This window comes from Corvus kubaryi, unplaced genomic scaffold (genome assembly GCF_017639235.1).
Source record: "Corvus kubaryi isolate FWS band 111438036 unplaced genomic scaffold, C.kubaryi_AGA036_p1.0 135, whole genome shotgun sequence".
Taxonomy (NCBI): Eukaryota; Metazoa; Chordata; class Aves; order Passeriformes; family Corvidae; genus Corvus; species Corvus kubaryi.
In genome coordinates, this window is record NW_024580669.1 from 1,630,019 (window position 1) to 1,648,987 (window position 18,969).

General features: G+C 46.4%; 1 protein-coding gene across 3 annotated transcripts in view; it reads left to right on the forward strand.

Annotated features, from left to right (window-relative positions):
- Window positions 1–17,086, forward strand: part of PLXNA4 (plexin A4) — a 424,984-nt gene extending 407,898 nt beyond the window's left edge. For all 3 annotated transcript variants that reach the window (XM_042052316.1, XM_042052297.1, XM_042052307.1), the window contains exons 31-32: window positions 9,681–9,831; window positions 10,534–17,086. In XM_042052316.1, the coding sequence (XP_041908250.1) occupies window positions 9,681–9,831; window positions 10,534–10,629 (247 nt within the window). In that variant the 3' untranslated portion in view covers window positions 10,630–17,086. The remainder of the gene's footprint in view (window positions 1–9,680; window positions 9,832–10,533) is intronic.
- The last annotated feature ends 1,883 nt before the right edge of the window (window positions 17,087–18,969 follow it).

Below are 18,969 nucleotides of genomic sequence, written 5' to 3' on the forward strand. Positions count from 1 at the left end.
AAATACAAAGGCGGGTTTATCCTACAGATCATTCCTGTGCACTGCATCCAGCTTTCAGCAGTGATTTCTCTGGATGACTTCCCAGGCATGGCCTAAAATTGATACCGTGTCATGCAGGTTGTACAAGGCCTCTGCTGCTGCAGACACCTCACACTGCGCTACAAATCCCTGTATTGCCTTTGCTGGGGATGGTTTCCTCTCATTTCGTGAAAGGAGTGTGGCTGATCAAACAGCTCCATCCCCTACTCGGCTCGAGGCAGCATTTTTTCCAACAATTCTCCCATTGGTCTGTGATTTGTCTGGACAATTATTTTTAGATGTGGTTAAACACTTCAGCAAATGTCGTTTCTAGGCAACCTGCAAGGCTCTTACGAGCTACCTTGCTTAATTATGACCTACTTTTGGTACCGTGTCCAAGTTTCTTAGTATGGGTTGAGGCTGATTGCTGGATTGACCTGGATAGTGGGAAGGAAGTGTTGGATGTTCCATTTAGAAATCAAGTTTGTATCAACAGTGACCCAAAGGTGTCATTCTCCAGTGATGCTTTAGCAACACTCTGTGTGGGTGTGTGGGTGGTTTCTGTGGACAAATAACTTGTTTTCCATCTGGTTCCAATCAATCTGGTTGATTTTATCCTGGGAGATGCTACATTTGAGTGACAAACTGAGGTGTTTAAGTGGAGAATGGGATATTTCCTTAAATAAACAAAACACCTTTGCCCCCCCCCCCCCCCAGATAAACAAAAGGCTGCAGTTTCCATTTTATTTTTTCCAGTATTGATTTTTTCCAGTATTGATTTTACAACTTTTTGGAGGTAAATCCTGGTGTCCAGTGATCTTCAGCAATAGGTGCTGCATTTCCTTGGAAATTTTCCCAAACAACTGGGTTTGCAAACGAGGTACATAACACCTCCTGCTGCTTGTAAACAGCCCTGGATTCCTGTCCCCAGCATGTGCTGGGTTGTTATCTGCACTGATGTCTGACAACTCGAACTGAAGCCCAAGGGGAGGCTGCAGGTTTTGGAATATGGTTAGAGCTTCTTCCCTGCTTTTATTTTTGTGTGTCGGTTCCACTGACTCAAGGCAGTGGCACCTGGATGCAGTGGGAGATGAAAGAAAAAACCTATCAGGGATGAATAAAATATAATTTGAGTTCCACCCCGAGCTAATGAATTCCTTTTCTCCATTCTGCGATTGTGCTTTGAGGGAGTTATTCCAAATCCAAAGGCTTCCAGTGCTGGTTTGAGCTATTTCTGTAGTCAGCATCAGCTGGAGATGGCATCCTTCAAGACCACTAGACTTCTTCAAAGAGTGAATCAAGAGATGAAAAGTCAGGGAGTTTAAGAAGTGGTTGAGTAAATCAGAAGAACGTGAAATCAAACGAACTTCTTTGACGAGGAGGAAACTCTAAGAGGGTAATTAGACTGTGGTAGATTGTACCCAACTTGAGGCACTCTGGATTAAAACATGCCTGGATTTAGAGGTCTGGAAATGGAGCTGAGCTGGGTTACTCCAAGCCATCCCCTTGAAACCTCTGGTTTCTTGGTGTGGAGCCTTTAGGACTCACAAAACTCAGAGCAGGGCATGACCTTGGCATGAGAAGGAGGCAGGGATGAAAGGACTTCCCTGCAATCCTTCAGCTTTCCACCTGGGAATGTGCATTGGGAAGGGAATAGTTACAGCTTCTGGCCTGACCAGTGGTCTACCTCCACAGGGTGGTCAACTGGAAATTTGGTTCCAAAAGATTTCAACAGCAAGACTGTCAGGAATCCTCACCGGTTTTATTTGTTTGTTTGGCTCATGTTTCAGAGTAGGATTTTCTCATGTTTTCAGTTATTTGTTTGTGATGAGTCAAGCGCTGCCTTCAGAATGAGGACGCCTGACAATGACTAATTAAAAAATTTTAAAATTTACCAGTTTTTGCAATTTCATGTCAACTTAATGGAAAACTATGTAAGAAATGGAGATCTTCCATGACATTTTGAGAGGTTGGTTGTTTTAGTGTCCATTTCTATAATTAATCAAGATAATGGATTTGCTGACAAGAGCAACAAAAAATTACTGTGCATCAGTGAGATCTAGTTGAAGATGTTCCCTGCTCATTGCAGGGGGGTTGGACTAGATGACCTTTAAATGTCCCTTCCAACCCAAACTATTCTGTGATTTTATGATAGTCCTTTTATGACATTATTGGAAGCACAGGTGGACTCTGCCTGCTGAAACAATCCAGCTGAGAATTTCTGGCTTTTGGGGAAAAGCAGGTTCACTGTTCAAATGATACACCCAGAGCTGGAAACACGTGGTTAAAAAGTGTCCCCGTGCAGCCACATCTTGGATTTCTTGCTGCAGAACACGAGGCCTGATGAGACAGGACAATTAACCCGGGAAATTGGGACAGGCTATTTGGCTTTTGTTGAAGCCACAAAGAATCGAGCTGCAGTTCTAAAACAAAGTGGAGGCTTTTCAATTATCATTATATTAGTCTATTGAGAAAAAAAAAAAGAGGAGGAAAAGAATGGGAATGGTAAAGCAGAATCTCATCTGACTCCAGTTAGTAAAACTCCATAGGCTTTGCTGAATTTACATTAGAGCAGCTTCAGATCTGCATCTTTTCAAGTTTACTTCAAATGTCCCCTTTGAGCCTGGAAATCTGGAGAACTTGGGAGCATTTGATGCAATCCCCAAGCAATACAAAGGGGAGCCTGTTCTAATTGGGACCGTCTCATTAGCATTCAACACCACACTGAAAGATGACAAAGGGCTGTGGCTGACCTTTCATTTCTCTCCATGCTGCCAAGCTTATGATAACACTTGTTTGAACTTCATTAACACCATTTAATTGCCTGCATCACAATCAATATGATGTTTCCCTACTGAAGCCTGGCAAAGAGACAGGGATGTGGGAGAATGAAAAGGGGCAGAGCACAAAAAGCAGAAGCCAAAGAGTTTTCCATTTCACACTGGTGCCCAAAACACCTGCAGGGCTGCAAGGAGAGGATCTGGTGCTCTTTTTCTTCCTCATCCCTGCAGGGACTTGGTCTCCTTTTGGCTGCTTATTGTGCATTGAAAATAGCCCCTCTAAGAAAAACTTAAAGCCAGTGGAGACATCAGAAGTGTTCTTAACTTAAGAGTCATGCAATGGAGACCATTCAGAATAGGCTTGCCAGGTTCAGGATCAAAAGAAGCTTAAAGTGATCTGATATGTGGGATTTGGAGTTAGAATATCTGCGTTTTATTGTGCTAACCTGGGTGCAAACACTGCCTGACCTAGCTGGTGCTACCCGACTCCTGGGGCCATGATCTCATCTACTTTTTTTCCCATGCGTGGGCAGAAAGTTACAGGATGAGGGGCAACAATTTTAAACTGAAAGGGAGAAATTTAGGTAAGATGCTGGGAAGACATTCTTTACTCAGAGGGTAGGAAGGCCCTGGCACAAGGTGCCCAGAGAAGCTGTGGCTGCCTCATTGTTGGCGATTGAATCAGGAACTCAGACCGGCAGGGAATCTGAGCCGTTTATTCAAAGCAGTGAATTGCTTTTATAAACCTTTCCAAGGCACAGCATTTCCTTACATGGCATGACCTATCCCGTGCTGCCACATCAGCAACACACTTTCCAGATGTCCTTCTGTGGGGTGGTCACTCGCTGTTCACTCATCCATCAGCCCCCAGCAGGCTCCTCTCCATAGGGCTCTGCCCTGTGACACCTCCTCCCCCCAGGGTCCAGTGGAGACAAGCCTCTGTGTGCCCCCATGTGCTCCTTTGTGCTGCCATGTGCCTCTGCAGGGAGCTTTTACAGCTCACAACCCAATTCTACCTTATAATTCCCCATACCTCATCCCTGGAAGTGTCCAAGGCCAGGTTGGACAGGGCTTGGAGCAACCTGGGATAGTGGAAGGTGTCCCTGCCCATGGCAACGGGTGGCACTGGATGAGATTTGAGGTCCCTTCCAACCCAAACCATTCTGATTTGATGATTCGTGAAGCAACTATGATTCGCATCCCATTAGCCTTTAGATGTCAAGGTCTAGATCTTGTTTGGAAGTGCTTTGAGAGTGTTTGGAGTACACAAAACACACAGACTTGTACCCATTTGGGATTTCACCTACCCAGTGTGTCCCCTTGGGGTTTCAGGGCTCTCAAGTCACCAGGAAATCTCTACCTGTGCAGTGCTTGTGATGTATGTTGGTCACTTTGCAGCTAACTTTAGAAAGAAGGACAAACTGAGCCAGCTTATTACAATAAAAAGCTGCATGTACCCTAACATTGTGAGTTATTGAGGTTTTAAGGAGAAACTCCGAGGGCTTTAAAAAAGAGCATCACATGACAGGTGCAAATCCTGGCTCTACTTTAAAAAATGAGTTTTCTGTGCCCCCTCTCCCTCTGCTGGAAAGAAGGCTCAAGAAGTAGCATACCAAGGGTCAAGGCAGGGAGTGTTGTCAGTGGAGATAATAAAAAACAGCGCTGGAAGGGGCCTCAGGAGGTCAACCCAACCATCTCCTGCCTCGGGGCAGGATCAGCTCTGTCTAAAGCCTTCCTAACAGATGCTTGTCTACCCCTTTCTTAAAGGCCTCCAACAACAGAGCCTCTGCTGTCCTCAGGCAATCCATTCCCGTGCTTCCCTGTCCTTCCCATCAGAGTATTTTCCCTGCTGGGCAGCCAAAATCTGCCTGGCTGTAATTAAAACTCAGGCATCCCCAGGGCAGGGGGTACAGCTCATTCCTTGCATCTCTGGGGCAGCTTTTGGTGTATCTGAAGGCTGCTCGCTTGTCTTTCTTCACTTTTCATCTCCAAAAAGATCCCAATGTTTTCTCATCACGATAACAAGCTGTTCTTACACAGTGCAGCTTTCAGCAGGCAAGATGAAAATGTGTCCATATGAGGAGGGTGCAGCCCCTCACATCCTCTGCACTGAGGTGAGGCTGGGTGACCTCCTCTCCCAGAGAAACCTGTGCACCAATTCACTCTTCAGCCATCGAGTCTGTGCTGTCCATCAACCCTCCACTGTTTATTCTAAGAGGAGAAGCAGCAGGAAAAGCCACGCACAGGCAAAATAAAAACATTGCCATTTCTAGGGCTTGCACACACAAAAAAGTGTTCCCTCAAACAGTTTGGGTTAGAAGGACCTTAAAGCTCATCTCATTTCACCCTCTGCCATGGGCAGGGACAGCTTCCACTATCCCAGGTTGCTCCCAAGCCCCGTCCAGCCTGGTCTTGGACAATTCCAGGGATGGGGCATCCCCGATTTCCCTGGGCAATCTATTCCAGTGCCTCACCAGCAGCTCAGATGCTTCCCAGGAAACTCAAACTGCCATTCTGTGTCAGCGCAGGAACTGACAGCATGTCCTTGCAGTGCTTCACTGCATCCCACAAAAGAGCTGGTTGTTCCCAAGCTTTCCATCAGCCCTTCCCAGCTGGAACTGTCCCCCATACCCCTTTCACACACCTCTCCCTCCTCCAGTGGTCTGGATGCAGCCAGCTATTTCATAACCCTAATTATGTTATTGCTGTAATTGTGTCTGCCGTCTGCAGCACATGGATTCGTTACGAGCTTTTCATATGCTTAAATGATTATTAATGAGTGCAGTCCCATCCCAGCGACAAACAACAGCCATGACAAAAAGATCTTTTGGAAGGCAATTAGCTCCATGCTAAGCTGCCTAAACCATGGGCTGTGCTGGGAAATTTCAGGCTAGGGAGGAAACACTGGCAACGTGGCTTTTCTCTTCTCTTTTGATGAGTTAATGAGTTACTGAGCAGCAGCAGGCACAGTCATTCTTATGAAACAGCTCCACTAAGGAGCCTTTCCCCATTGGTAGGGAGGGAAAGAATATTTATCCCTGGATAAACAGAGGACAAAATGTATTCCCAGGTCACTGATGTATTCGCAGGTCACTGCTGTGTCGCTTTCTTTGGGAAAACAAAACGAAACGAAACAAAACAAAACAAAACAGAACAAAAAAACCAAAACAAAGGCAACCCAGGGAAAGACGAGGTTGGAAAGAACAAGAATAATTATTTTTTCAGTAGGAGAGTACTAACTATATCCTGGTACATCCCAAATCCTTCTCCATCCATCAGTGGCAATGGATGGCCCCTGGGCTCTCTCTCCAGTTCAAGGCAGGCTGGGCTGAGTTGCTGTGCTCATGATACTTGTGAGGACAGATCCCATGGCCTAGTTATCCTCACATGCTCCATCTGAGCTGCAGTGCTGGAATGATGGGTTTACCCCAATTCCTCATAATTTTAATTGCTTATGAAGTCTAATGAACAAATTTCCTGTCACTTCAGAGGATGAAGAGCCTTGAGGTAAGAATGGAGGCTGCTCCTGTGAATATGGGGAAACTCAGACACATAAGGCTGGATCTTTTGATATTCATCTAAGACCTTCTGGAAACAGCTGGAGGATCCACTGGAGATGAGCAAAACTGGAGTACAGAAGTAGCAGCAAATCTGCTCAAGACTCTCACTCTTGACCCTTTGGAGGCAGGTTAAGCTAAATGTGCTGCTTTGCTTTGCTACCTTTCTGTCTCATTCAGACGGAATCTGGCTCAGTCTTGTGTTCCCAACCTCCTGCTGACTGTGGAAATGTGAGTCAAAGACCTGTCCCTGTCTCAGGTGAGACCTGGTGGCCCTCCACAAGTGACAGAGCATCTCACTGCCCCTGACCCTGCCTCCCAGCCCAGCTCTGGTGTGGGAGCTGTCAGCTGCAGGGGTGATGGAAGCAGCACAGGCAGCCTTGCAAATTCCAGCAGCGGAAATGTAAGGGCCTCTGGGGTTTGGTGACAGCTTCTCAGTGGTTTTTGCATTAGGGGTATGCAAATGGAAGAGAGGCTCTAAGTACCTCTGAGGATCTGGGCTGGAATCGAAGGTAAATAAAGACTCAGCAGGGATGTTGTCATCTCCCTGCTAGGATGCTTTAACACACACATTCATCATTTCTTTAGAGAGCACAGTGATGGCTTCATTAGGAACTCTTCTGCATAAATAAGTGGCTGGGCCATGGCAGAATTTGGATGGAAGGATATTATGTCTTCTTGCTCGTCTAGATTGGGGTATTGGTACACAGTTTTCCCCCCTTCTTTTGCTCTTATTTTTGCCACAAAACACACTTCCCCAATACCTTGGTTTAATGGGAAATGACTTTTAGGTGTGTGATGACACGGAATTGAGTCTGGAGGAGACCAGGATACTTTGGTGGGTGATGGCCTGTGACCCCAGAACACTGAGATCACAGCTTGGGAGTCTGTCATGGCCAGAGCCTTGAAACTCTGACTCTTGAAACTCAGATTTGTGCATCCCATCCTTGGCTCCAGGGAGCATTTCATGCTGTTTTTCCTTGTTTGGATGAGTCATGGGAGTGTTGTGCTGCTGGGGAATAATCTCTGCAGGGCTGGAAGGGGATGGGGAGCTTTCAAACCCTTGTGAGTCACAGACTCAAGAGTCTGTTGCTACCAGGTGGAAAGGAAACAGGACAAACTTGGAGAGGGAGATGATAAGTGTGTCTGTGCTCCACTTTTTGGGAGCACCCTGTCCCTACACCCACTACCCTACCACCATTTGGGGACAGCTCAACCAGAGAGGAAAAGGACAATTTTAACTGTTCATCAGAGCCACACTGGCACCTCTGATTTCCTCCACCGACCCCGTTTATTTTTGCTGTGATGAGCCCCCTTCTCTTCTCATTTCACCCATCAGGAGGATGTCCATCCAATATTCATGAGGAGCTGCTCTCTTTTCAGGGTCCATAAATCAATGCATTTCACTGCATTGCAGCCTGTTTTCCCCACAAATCTGTGAAATGTGCTGCTGGCACATGGACTTTTTTTTTTTTCCAGTGCCAAGGCACACCTTACATTTTGACCCTAAGATTCCTTGTTTTCTCAGCAGTGTTATGGATGTCACCAATTCCTGATGCTTTCCCTTGTGTAGCACAGATCGGGTTTTCTCCAGTGGGTGATGCCGAAACCCATTTAAGTTTTTCTGGGAGTGGCAAAGGTCTAGAAATATTCATTTGCCATGCTCAACATCTTCTCCTGGGGGTAGTTCTGCAGGACTTTACTCACAGACAACTGTCCAAGTCCACATGGGGACAGAGGGTTAGGCAGAGTGCAAAGAAAAACAAACCCACACCACTTTTCAGTGGAGCACTGGGAATGGGAGTTATTTAGACCATGGGACTAAGTTGGACTAAGATTTCTGGCTGCTCCTAAGCCCAGAAGACAAAATGCCAGGACTCCAGGGAGAGTGATGTTTTTGTTCCTGCTGGATGTTGCAGTAAAATTAATAAGGTTTGCACGAGTTTTTATGACGAAAGAGAGTTTAGCTCTGGAAAAAAGTCGGGCAAGAAGGACCTCTGCCTCCTATGCCTCCCTCTGCCAGGGATTACATCAACATCCCACCACCAAAATCAGGTTATCAACAGAGACTGACCCTTTGTGGTAAATCAGGGTGGGACTGAAGGGCACAAAACCAGACTGAGCGCAACTGGAGCCTCCTGGTGTGGAAGGGTTTTCCCTGTGCTTTTGCACTGCTCTGTCTCCCACAGGAGACCCCAGCAGCCGCTCTGCCACGGGGAGTATTTTCCCTCCACCTCAAGGATCCTCATCACATAGCGCTTCAGTGTCCAATTTCTCTGCAGTGGCAAGCAGCCTCCATCTCAGCAGGTGTCTCCACGCTGTTTACAGGACACCTGTCAGCTCTTTTGGCTCCCCGTCCCTTCTGCCTCCTAATTATAAAATTGTGGATTGCTGCAGCTACGGGCTTTTTTTTTCCTTCTTCTTCTTCTTTTTTTTTTTTCCTTGTGCACAAAATGTCAAATTGCAGAAATTAAAAATGTAAATGATGGCGTCTAATTAACCAGTTGACAGCAGAGCACAGCTGCGAATGACAGTGACTGATTACCTTCTGCAAACCTTGTCCTCCAAGACCTGCCTTACCCGGGGGACAAAGGACATCAAAAATAGCAACTTCCTTAAAGAGACACCACTCTGCAGATGAAGCCTGCTGGGCAATGGTTCTGGGGGATCCAGATCCTATGGATACACCCCCAGTCCTCCTGAGCTCCAGGAGAATGGTATTGACTCCTAGGAAAAGCAGATTTTTCCCAGTTAGACTGGAGTTGAAGGCTGTTGTCACAAATATCAGGCCAGCTTAAAATATGGGGCCAAAAGGAAATTCTGAGCAGGAGAGTTTTTGGGATAGATTGGATTGAGTGGGGAAGGTGGGTGATGTTAGCAATGGGGCAGAAGTACTGGTGCAAGAATGGTGCAAGGAAAAATACAAATATTTGGGTTTTTTCTGTGCATGGGAGTGAAATCCTAAGCTCTCAGTGGGCAGCAAGATCTCTCTGGGAATAGGGGCAGGGCTAAAAGCCCTTGAATGTCTGACAAAGAGATCCAGCTTCAATCCCGCTCCTACTACTCTCATGGCACGGGGAAACTTTACAGGAGACTCTTTGGGGCTTCAGTCTCAGACTGGGGTGAATACAACACATGTGGTGCTCAGGATTAGTGCTTCAGGCATTTCCACTTTGGCCAAGTCATGCTGTAAAAGAAGAGCATGAGCAGGTATTTCACTGATGCACCAACACTAAGGGTGGTTTTTCTCCTTTTTTGTTTGTGGATTTCACGTCTTGAGCTCCTGCTCTTCCCCTTAAGAAACACCTGTGTTTGTGCCCCTCAGGTACTACTCAGACATCGCCAAGATGCCAGCAATCAGCGACCAGGACATGAACGCCTACCTGGCCGAGCAGTCCCGCATGCACATGAACGAGTTCAACACCATGAGCGCGCTCTCTGAGATCTACTCCTACGTGGGCAAGTACAGCGAGGAGGTGAGAGCCTGGGACACTTCTGGGGGACCAGGGGACAGCCCACCCAGCCCCAGGGTGTGTCATTGATACCTGGGAGGCGATGGATTTAAGGAATGAGAAACAAGGCTTGGGGTTTGGGAAGGGAAGGTCGGGGATTTTGGGTCTCCTCAGTACTGCTGTGTCTGGATCCCTGTTATTTTTGTCGCTCACTCTTGTTCAGTCAGGCTCAGCTGGTTTGAAGCAGTTGATGGTCAGATGTTAATGCACTGCAGAGGAGCCCTACATGAGCTTTACATCCAATGTGGGCAAAAGTTGGTTAAGGCCTGTGCCCAAAGTCATTCCAGATACCCTAAAACACCCAAAAATGGTCCAACACACACTTTAAGATGTCCAGCATGGTTCTGTGTATTGAAGGCCATGTTAGACCCCTTAGGGCATCTCCAGTGGCATGGCCAGGTGATGGATAAAGCTCATAAATAACTGATCTCCAAGATAAGAATCCATTTGATTGGTTGCAATCCAGAAGTCTGCATTGAGTCAGATCAAGCCCAAACTCCCTGCCTAGTTCCCTCCTGCTGACTGACCTGCCTTGAATGATCTAAGCTAAGCCTGGGACCTACCTCAGAGAAAGCTAACCCTCCTCTTCTGCTCTAAGATGTTGGACTCAGTCATTTTGGGGAAAAAACCCAAATCCCTGTCACTTCTTCTTCTCTCCTTTTCCAGATTCTTGGAGCCCTTGATCAAGACGACCAGGCTGGGAAACAGAAACTTGCCTACAAACTTGAACAAGTCATAACCCTCATGAGCATAGATAGCTGAGAACTGTCCTGCCAGGGACACCCTGGGAGGGATAAACCAAGTCGTGCCTCACTCAAGATCATCATCTTTACCAAGTGCAAGTTTTGATGGGCTGTAAGCAGAGTCACCCAAACAGCGCTCCTCTCTCTCTCTCTCTCTCTCTGTCTCTCCTTCCCCCTCTCTCTTTTTCTCTTTTCCTTCTCTTTCCAAATCTATGGACAAAGCGACAGAGCCCCAGGGGTTAAAAGAAGACTGCAGAGGAACCTTGGCTCTGGGGCCACGAAGACATTCGGGTGGAGCTCTCATTTTCACAGCTTCCCCTCTGCCTTTTGCCCTAGAGAAAAACTATTGAACACACACAAAAACCCCAACAACCCTCCCCCAGCATCACATCCTCACTCTGCAGAGGTGAAATTGGGAGGTAACTTCTGTCATGCTGCTTTAACTGCCCTCCGAGGGCTGTAGCCTCTGGAGCGGACATGGAAATGAACTCAGTATTACTCAAGTGTCCCCAAGGGGAAGGGGAAGGCAGCCTGCCTGCAGGGCTCCTGGAGAGCAGAGCCAATCCAGCTCCTCTCCTGCAGAGCCATTGCAATTCTATCTCTTGATAGCGACCCACTGGGAGAGGAGCCTTGAGGCTCCCCAAAAAATGCCACAGCTCCATCCAGAGCAGGACCGCTGTGGCTCATCCTGCCTGGGCAGACAGCTGCTCTCCTGGGGCAGGGAAAGGGTCCAGAGGGGACGAGGAGACCGACGCTCCCCTGCCCATGTGTTTCATATGGTTCTTCTTATTTTTCCAAGAGCCGCGTGTCCCCCTCTGTCTTTCCCGTCGTGTCCTGTTGGTCGTAGCACTGCAGCAAAATGCTCTCTCTGCTCGGTGGCATCCTGTCAGTGGTGGTGGTGGTGGTTCTGCTCCTCCTGGCAATGGACAGCACAGCATCATCCCCCTCATTCCCACCTCAGCTTGGAAAGCAGGAGCCACAGGCCTCGGTTTGTTCCAGGCAAAAAGCTCAGCCTCAAAAGAAGAACCAGAAGGATTTTTTTTTTTTTTAAGCTGTTCTTTCCATTTTGTTTCCTCAACTGGAACACAGCTGTTGTTTTCCCATGATGGAATATCAGAGGGTTACTGAAATGCTTGCTGTGAAGCAAGGTGGTACATGGGGCTGATGGCAAAGCCTTCCTTCCAAGCTACTCCTGAGAGGAAGTGTCACCACACACTTTGGAAGGAAATCTTGGAGGAAATCCAAATGAAACACTGCAAAAATTCTTCTACCTAGATACCCCAGCTGAACTGCCTGTCTTCTGGAGGTCTCTGAACTGCTGTGAGCCCATCTGCCTTTTGGTGCCAACTCCTGGCCTTTCCTCTTCTCCGTTTCTGGAACCAACAGGCCTTGCTGAAGGCACAGTTGCTGCCTGGGAAGGATTTTATCTCTCTTTGCACTTCTTATCCCTTCAGGGATCGCTGTCACCATGGGATGATTGTGGGGGATCACCCTGTCCCTGTCCCATCCTCTGCTCAGCTTCTCCAAAACAACATCTCAACTGGTTTCATGGCCAACCAAAGGGGAGTAAGCTCCTGCATCTCTTCTGCCTTCAGCTGTTCCATTCACACAGCTTCCAGCCTGGATAACACCATGGTTAGAGACCCATGGTGTGTGGAGAACCTTCCTTGTATACCAGGGAGGCAAGAGCTGGGTCAGCATTCATCTCCCCAGACATGAGCAGAGCTCCCTGGCAGATGGAAGAGTGGCTGGAGAATCAGCCCACATCCACCTCACCCCATCCTGGGAGCCGCAGCCTGGATCTGCTTTGCACCTGGAGGGAGGAAGGGGTGAAGGCAGGGTGTGTAAATTGATTATAGAGTGAGTTCATTTGGGTTTATTCCTGTCTCTTGCTATCAAACCAGAACCTCTTGGGAGTGACAGATCCTGAGCGTGTGTGAGGGGGGATGTGGTGCAAGCAGGAGTCAGTCAGCAGGAGGGTTTCCTTCAGCCAAGCAGGTACACACGTAGGCAAGTCCAAAAACACTCAAAGAACAGTGGTCCAAAACTGGACATGTCTGTGGGGAGAAAATCACCAGATTCATGTTGAAACAGCAAACTTAGGGACACGTCTTGGTTACAAACCCCCAGACATTTCTCTCTTGATTACAATTCTGATTATTTTGTGCGTGTGCGTGTGTATCTGTGTGCGCGTGTGCGTTCCTTCCTTTTTTTTGGTTCTGCTTGCTTTCTGTTGGATTGCTGAGCTGATGGACTCATCATGCACCTTATGGACATCTCAGCAGTTTTAAGAGGCCTGCGCATTGGGGATGATTTGGGTTTGGTTGGTTCTGCCATGGTTTTGTTGATCCATTTTGGTAACGCCGGCGCTTGTTCCAGATCCATTGATCATGGCTGTGAAAGTGGGAAGTCCCACCAGAGCCAGTGGTAAGAAAATGACAACAAACAACACAAACACAATATTTTTTATAAGTACGTAAATTAAAAAAAAAAAAGGGAAAAATTAAAAAAAAAAAAAGGAAGAAACCAAAGGTTTTGACAAACAAAGTGCCACAAAAGATAAATATGGACCCTATTGTCATGCCTTGTACTCACAGCTGGATGGTAGGAGTCTAAGGACAAAGAGCTGGCTTGGAGGGAAGTGGTTATGAGTGATGGGCAATCCTGCCTGGACATGCGCACATGAGAGGAAGAAGAAGCTGTTTAACAAAAATACAAAAAAAGAAAACTATCAAAATGAACTGGTGTGATCCTGCACTGTTACTGAAGTCAGAGGAACACCACAGGGGAAATCTGAGACTCACCCTGTTTCTTTTTGATGTTTTCAGGGCTGTGTTTTTGGTTTGTTATGGTTGTTTTCCATGGTTGTTATTTTATTTCTTCTTGCTGGTACGGAGTTTTTCATCTGTATATTATATATATATATTTTTCGACAAAAACTTGAACACCTCAGAGACACTGAGAATGAAACACTTAGGGGAAACGGGAAGCACCAGGAGATTGGTGTCTTAACCCTTCCCAACTTCCCATTTAGGCATTTCTGCTTTCTCTCCACCCTCTTCTTTCCCCCATGCCCAGGATTTGAAAGAAAACCTGTGTTTTGCTTCTCTTTCATCTCCTCTTTATTTTTTTGTCTTTCTGTTTCTCTTTATTTTGGTGTTTGAGCTGGTTTTGCTTTTTTGCTTGGAAAATGTGCCAGAATCGTGATGTAAATGCGTGGGCTTCCTCCCCTGTCCCCTTCAGTGCCCTTCCCATTTCCAACCACTGTCCCAGAATCCCCCAGTCTATGAGAAGTCTTGGCATCTTTCTTCCCAGCCTCACCTGTTGAGCTAACTATTTTTTAAGTGCATGTAAAATACAACTAAAAACAAAGACACAAGCAGAAGAATGAGCCCTACTACAACACGGATGCTTTCTTTTCCTTTGATTTCTTTTCCCCCACCTCCCTTTCCACACTTGACCAAAAATTCCTGGTAAATAGGTAGTGTCCCACACTGTTTTTCAAGCCACATGGAGAGAACTGGAGCCAGAGTTCCTCGAGGTCTGTGGACAGGCTCCTAATAGCCAGAATATGCCAGATGATAGGCTGATCATTATGGGCCTTTCTCAAACACTGCAATCAAATAATTAATGCTGACACTTGCAGCATCAGAAACAGGGAAAGGGAACTCACGAGGACTCCCTGAGGTTCTACCAGGAGAGTCAAGATTATTTCTTCACTGCAGGGTTTGCTTTGGGGCTTTTCAGCTGGGTTGGAGGAACGAAGGGTGTACAGCCCCGCTGCAAACACCTTGTGTCCTCCCTCTGAGTGGGACTCAGCTGTCAGTGACAGTGATCTGAGACCTGATCCATCGTGTCATGTGGTGGTGCAGACTGTGCCTTCCAGTGAACACTAGTCCGAGGAAAGCTGTGTGTCTGGAATGAGGTGTTGGGGATCGTGTGCCCTCCAACAGACAGCACGGGAGAACAATCGAGGAGAAATTCAGCCACCCAAGGTCACCTTCTTCTCCCAGCGTAGAGTCATAGAATCATTTGGGTTGGAAAAGACCTCTAAGATCACAGAGTCCAAGTGTCTCAATGTGCCCCAGTCCTTCTCTTCCCACTCTTCTTCCTGTTCTGAATGTATCTGAAGGTTTTGTCCAACCCAGCCTCACTCCATTAGATAAGAGGACTATGCCAATTTTCATTCCTGTAGTTTTACCACTGCAGTTGTCTTATCTTGCTTCTTTGACACTGAAGACCATAAAAATTATTGGGCCATGAAGAAGATTTACCAGCAGCATTTTGTTTGGTAATTGCTTAGATTGACAAGTGATTACCAAAGTTTCCAGATCTTGTGCATTAACCCACAGGAAAATATTTGCCATGAAGAGAAAAAAACCAAGCAAATGAGATAATTGTCATTATTTTTAATGATGCTGTTGAAAACTGATAGATCAAATTTGAAGAGTCCAGTGGTCAGTCTCACTGTTGAGTCCCCTCTGAATTTCTTGGAGTCTGGGAAAACCCAAGCACATAACAGCCAATATCAAGATAACCGTTTAGAACTAAGTCAAAACATCAAATGTAGATCTGTCCTTCCCCAAAGCTTTAATGAAGGGCTTTGGGAAGAGACACTGTTATGTAGAAGACTATTCCAAAGGAAGGTTGGAAACCTGGAAGGACTTAGTCCCAGAGCTCTGCTAAGTGGGACATACATTTGTGTCTGCACAAAGGACACTCAGAATCATGGAATCACAGAATGGTTTGGGTTGGAAGGGACCTTAAGGAGGATCTCATTCCAACCTCCCTGCTGTGGGCAGGGACACCTTCCACTATCCCAGGTCGCTCCAAGGCCAGTCCAGCCTGGCCTTGGACACATCCAGGGATCCAGGGGCAGCCACAGCTTCTCTAGGTGACCACACAGCCTTAGCGATTCCAGGACAATTTGCTCTGTACATTTCATGAGCAGTCACAGTTGTACTCCAGGGCAGGTGGAGGTTTTGGGATGTCCTAACTCTTGCCATCCAAACTTGGTGTGCTGTGGAGCAGAAACTGGTGAAATGCATGAACCTCAACATCATGGTGTGAACCTCAGCCTCCTGCCCATTCCCAGCCAGAATTTTCCTGCTTTGCACCTGGCAGCTCCCATTTCAGGGTAGTGTTTGGTCCATGGAATCCTGCAGTTTTCCCTCACCTCCGTGACTGTGCAATGCCTCTTTCTCCAAAAAAATTGTGTTGTCTTACTGGGAATAACTATTTCGTGGAGAATGCTTTGAAAATGGAGCTTGTCAACTGTGTTTTATTTGGGATGGCTCAGTTCTCTACACTTGGAGAAGGACCCAAGGGGACACAGGCTTACAGCAAAAAAAAAAAAAAATTGTAGAAAGATGTCAAAAAAAGTAAAAAAAAAACCAAACAGGATTTACACTTGGAAAAATAAACCCACCAAAACCCCCACTGAAGTTATAAAGCTGCTTAGTCTAATCAACCTGTCATGTGTGTGATTTCTGTTGTCGTCGTTGTTTGTTCATTGTTTGGTTGGTTTTGTTTGGTTTTTTTTTTTTTTTAATCTTCTGTTCTAAAAATGGAGAGTTTACCTCAAGAAATTCTTTCTGCTTGGAAACAGATCACCTCAAAGACGCTCGCAGCAGAGAGCAGTGTGCAGGGAAGCTCAGTAAAGCAAACCTGGGTGTGGAAAACAGAGGGGAAAACCAGGACGTTCAGGCTCTTCTCAGCATTCCCTTCTCTTACTGGTGTGGTCTGGCATTCCCCAGTGGAGAAGCTGCTGTTCACTTTCGGATAGACTGAGGCACAAGGGCCAGTTGGAGAAATCAAGGCCCATGTCCAAGCTTGAAGTCCTTTCTGAAGTATCTTAAGAGAAACTTGGTGTTATTTAAACTTTCTATGCTGCTCTTTCTCCATTCCCTGGAGAAATTCCACTTTCCAGCCCAGGCTGGGATAAGGAAGCAGAGAGATTAGGTGCTAGCTAAATGCTCCCAGTGTTTTCCCCAAGGAATCGAGAGGCAACTGGCTTATTTAAGGTCACAAGAGAGGCCCTTCCTTGTGTCTGACCCCATGTCTTGGACATACACGTGAGCCCAGAAGTCTCATTCTCTGTTTTGCTAAAGCTTCCACCTTGAAATCAATGGAAAGACATTTCCTTTCACCACAGTGTTACTAACAGCCTCAAAGAGATGTCAAGACAGCATTAGAAAGGAGGTTGGGATCCTTTTTCTTAGGTTGTTGTTGTTGTTGGTTTGATTTTCTTTTGAATTGATCCTAGTTTAAAAAGAAATAAATCTATACTATTTAAATTGGAATCCCGTTGTTACTTGGTAAAGGCAAAGCTTCTGTACCTTTGTTATAATTAATTGTATACCTGTGTATGTAAATATAAGGCATTCCTATTTTGCAGTCCAGAACAAAAAATAAAAAAAAAAACCTATTTGTAATATAGAATAAAGTTTATTAAAAAAAAATAAAGAAATAAAAATGCCCCAGGCTGTGATTGCTGCTTCCTGTGTCAAAATGGAGCCAGAGGGATGGAATTGTAGTCAATGAAAGGCTGGAAAAGACCTTTAAGATCATCGAGTTCAACTGTTAACCCAGCACCACTGCCATGTCCACCACTAACCCATGTCCCCATACCCACACATTTTGGAACCAACCGTCCGTCCTTCCCTCCCTCCCTCCCTCCCTTCCTTCCTTCCGAATTCCTTCCTTCCGAATTCCTTCCAAATTCCTTCCTTCTTCCTTCCGAATTCCTTCTGAATTCCTTCCCTCCCTCCCTCCCTCCCTCCTTCCTTCCTTCTTCCCTCCCTCCCTCCTTCCTTCCTTCCCTCCTTCCTTCCTTCTTCCCTCCCTTTCTTGTCAACTCTTTTTTCTTTTCCCTGTCACACAAAAAGGCATTTATTGGATTGTTTGATTTTTTTTTTTTCTTACGGAGGTGGGATCCAGACAGGTAATTCCTTTCCATTTGTTTATGGGGTGTCATCAGCTCTGGGGGGAAAAAAAAAAAAAAAAAAGGTTGACAAGCTCACAAATTCAGGGATGCTACTAAAGGAACCACATATGAGGCTTGTGGAAAGCAAACAGCTTTCTGCAGTCTCAACTCCATGAAGAGCATGAAAACGAAGTAAGACATTAGATTTCAAAGAGGGAAAGGAGTTGAATGAAGCTCTGGCAGCTTCAGCCTGGTACTGCTCAGCAATGTCGGGGTACCTATAGAAGGACACCTATAACTGACCATGTCCAGCCATGGAAAGGAGATGTCTCTGTCCAGCTGCTCCTTGGGACACAGAGGAAAAGCTTTGGGCTCAGATCACTCTGCCATCACATCCCACCCACAGCTCAGCCAGTCCCAGCAGGGTGTCACCCACACAAGCCTCCCCCACCAGACCCCTCAGGTCAGCAGGGTGAGTTGCAGGAATTGATGCTAAAAATTTTTGTGTGCAAGGAAGAGCTTCAGGTTTCAGCTCTTCTGAATTATCAGTGTGTTTAGGGTAAAACCCAAAACCACCTCTAAATAAAGAGTTATGAAGGGTTTTGTTTTTCAGGGCATTTTTCAAACCTAAACTATCTCACTGGAAACTTCTGTCCAGACAAAGGGGTTGTATTTAACACTTCCACCAGAGTTGTTTTAGGCTGTGTCTCTGCCAGACACTGCATAGAGAGAGTGTCCCTGTACAAATAACAGCTTCCATGTCAATGAGACCAGACAGGAAAAGGTGGAGAGGAACCTGAGGCATGAAGAGGTGAAATGGATTGCCTGGAATCGCAGAGGCAAAGCTCTCTGCAGCCCAGTACCAATCCCAATCCACCCAGTCACTCTTTTTGTGATGGGACACAGCTGTTGTTACAGATTTGGGAGAATCCATAGGGCATGGTTGGGACCAATACTGTGACCTTGTTAATACAACCTGGACCAATTTCCTCTTGTATTCCATGCCAAGACTGGGAAACAACAAAACACCAACTATTCCCACAAAAACACCCTTCCAATTATTAAATGGAGCTGCACTTACTGAGCACAGCCAAACAAACAGACTCCAGGCTTGTGGTAACTCCCTGTTGTCAGCTGGAAAATGTTTGGTTTTGGGGGGATTACATGTGTGGGCTTGCTGCTGCTCAGCAGAGGATTTCCCTGTGGATTTAATGAAAGCTGCAAGAGTGGGAGGGAGGATGAAAACCTCTGACATGGATCTGTCTGCAACAGGACAGGGCATTGCTCTGATGCTCCCTGGGACACTCCGAGACCTTGGCTGTGGTCACATGTGTGTGACAGAGACTGGAGGCAACAGCCACTTCAAGTTCCAGCCTCTGGAACGGCTCTGTCCAGCTCCCAAGTGAGCTAAGCTGGATATTCAAGGCCAAGTAG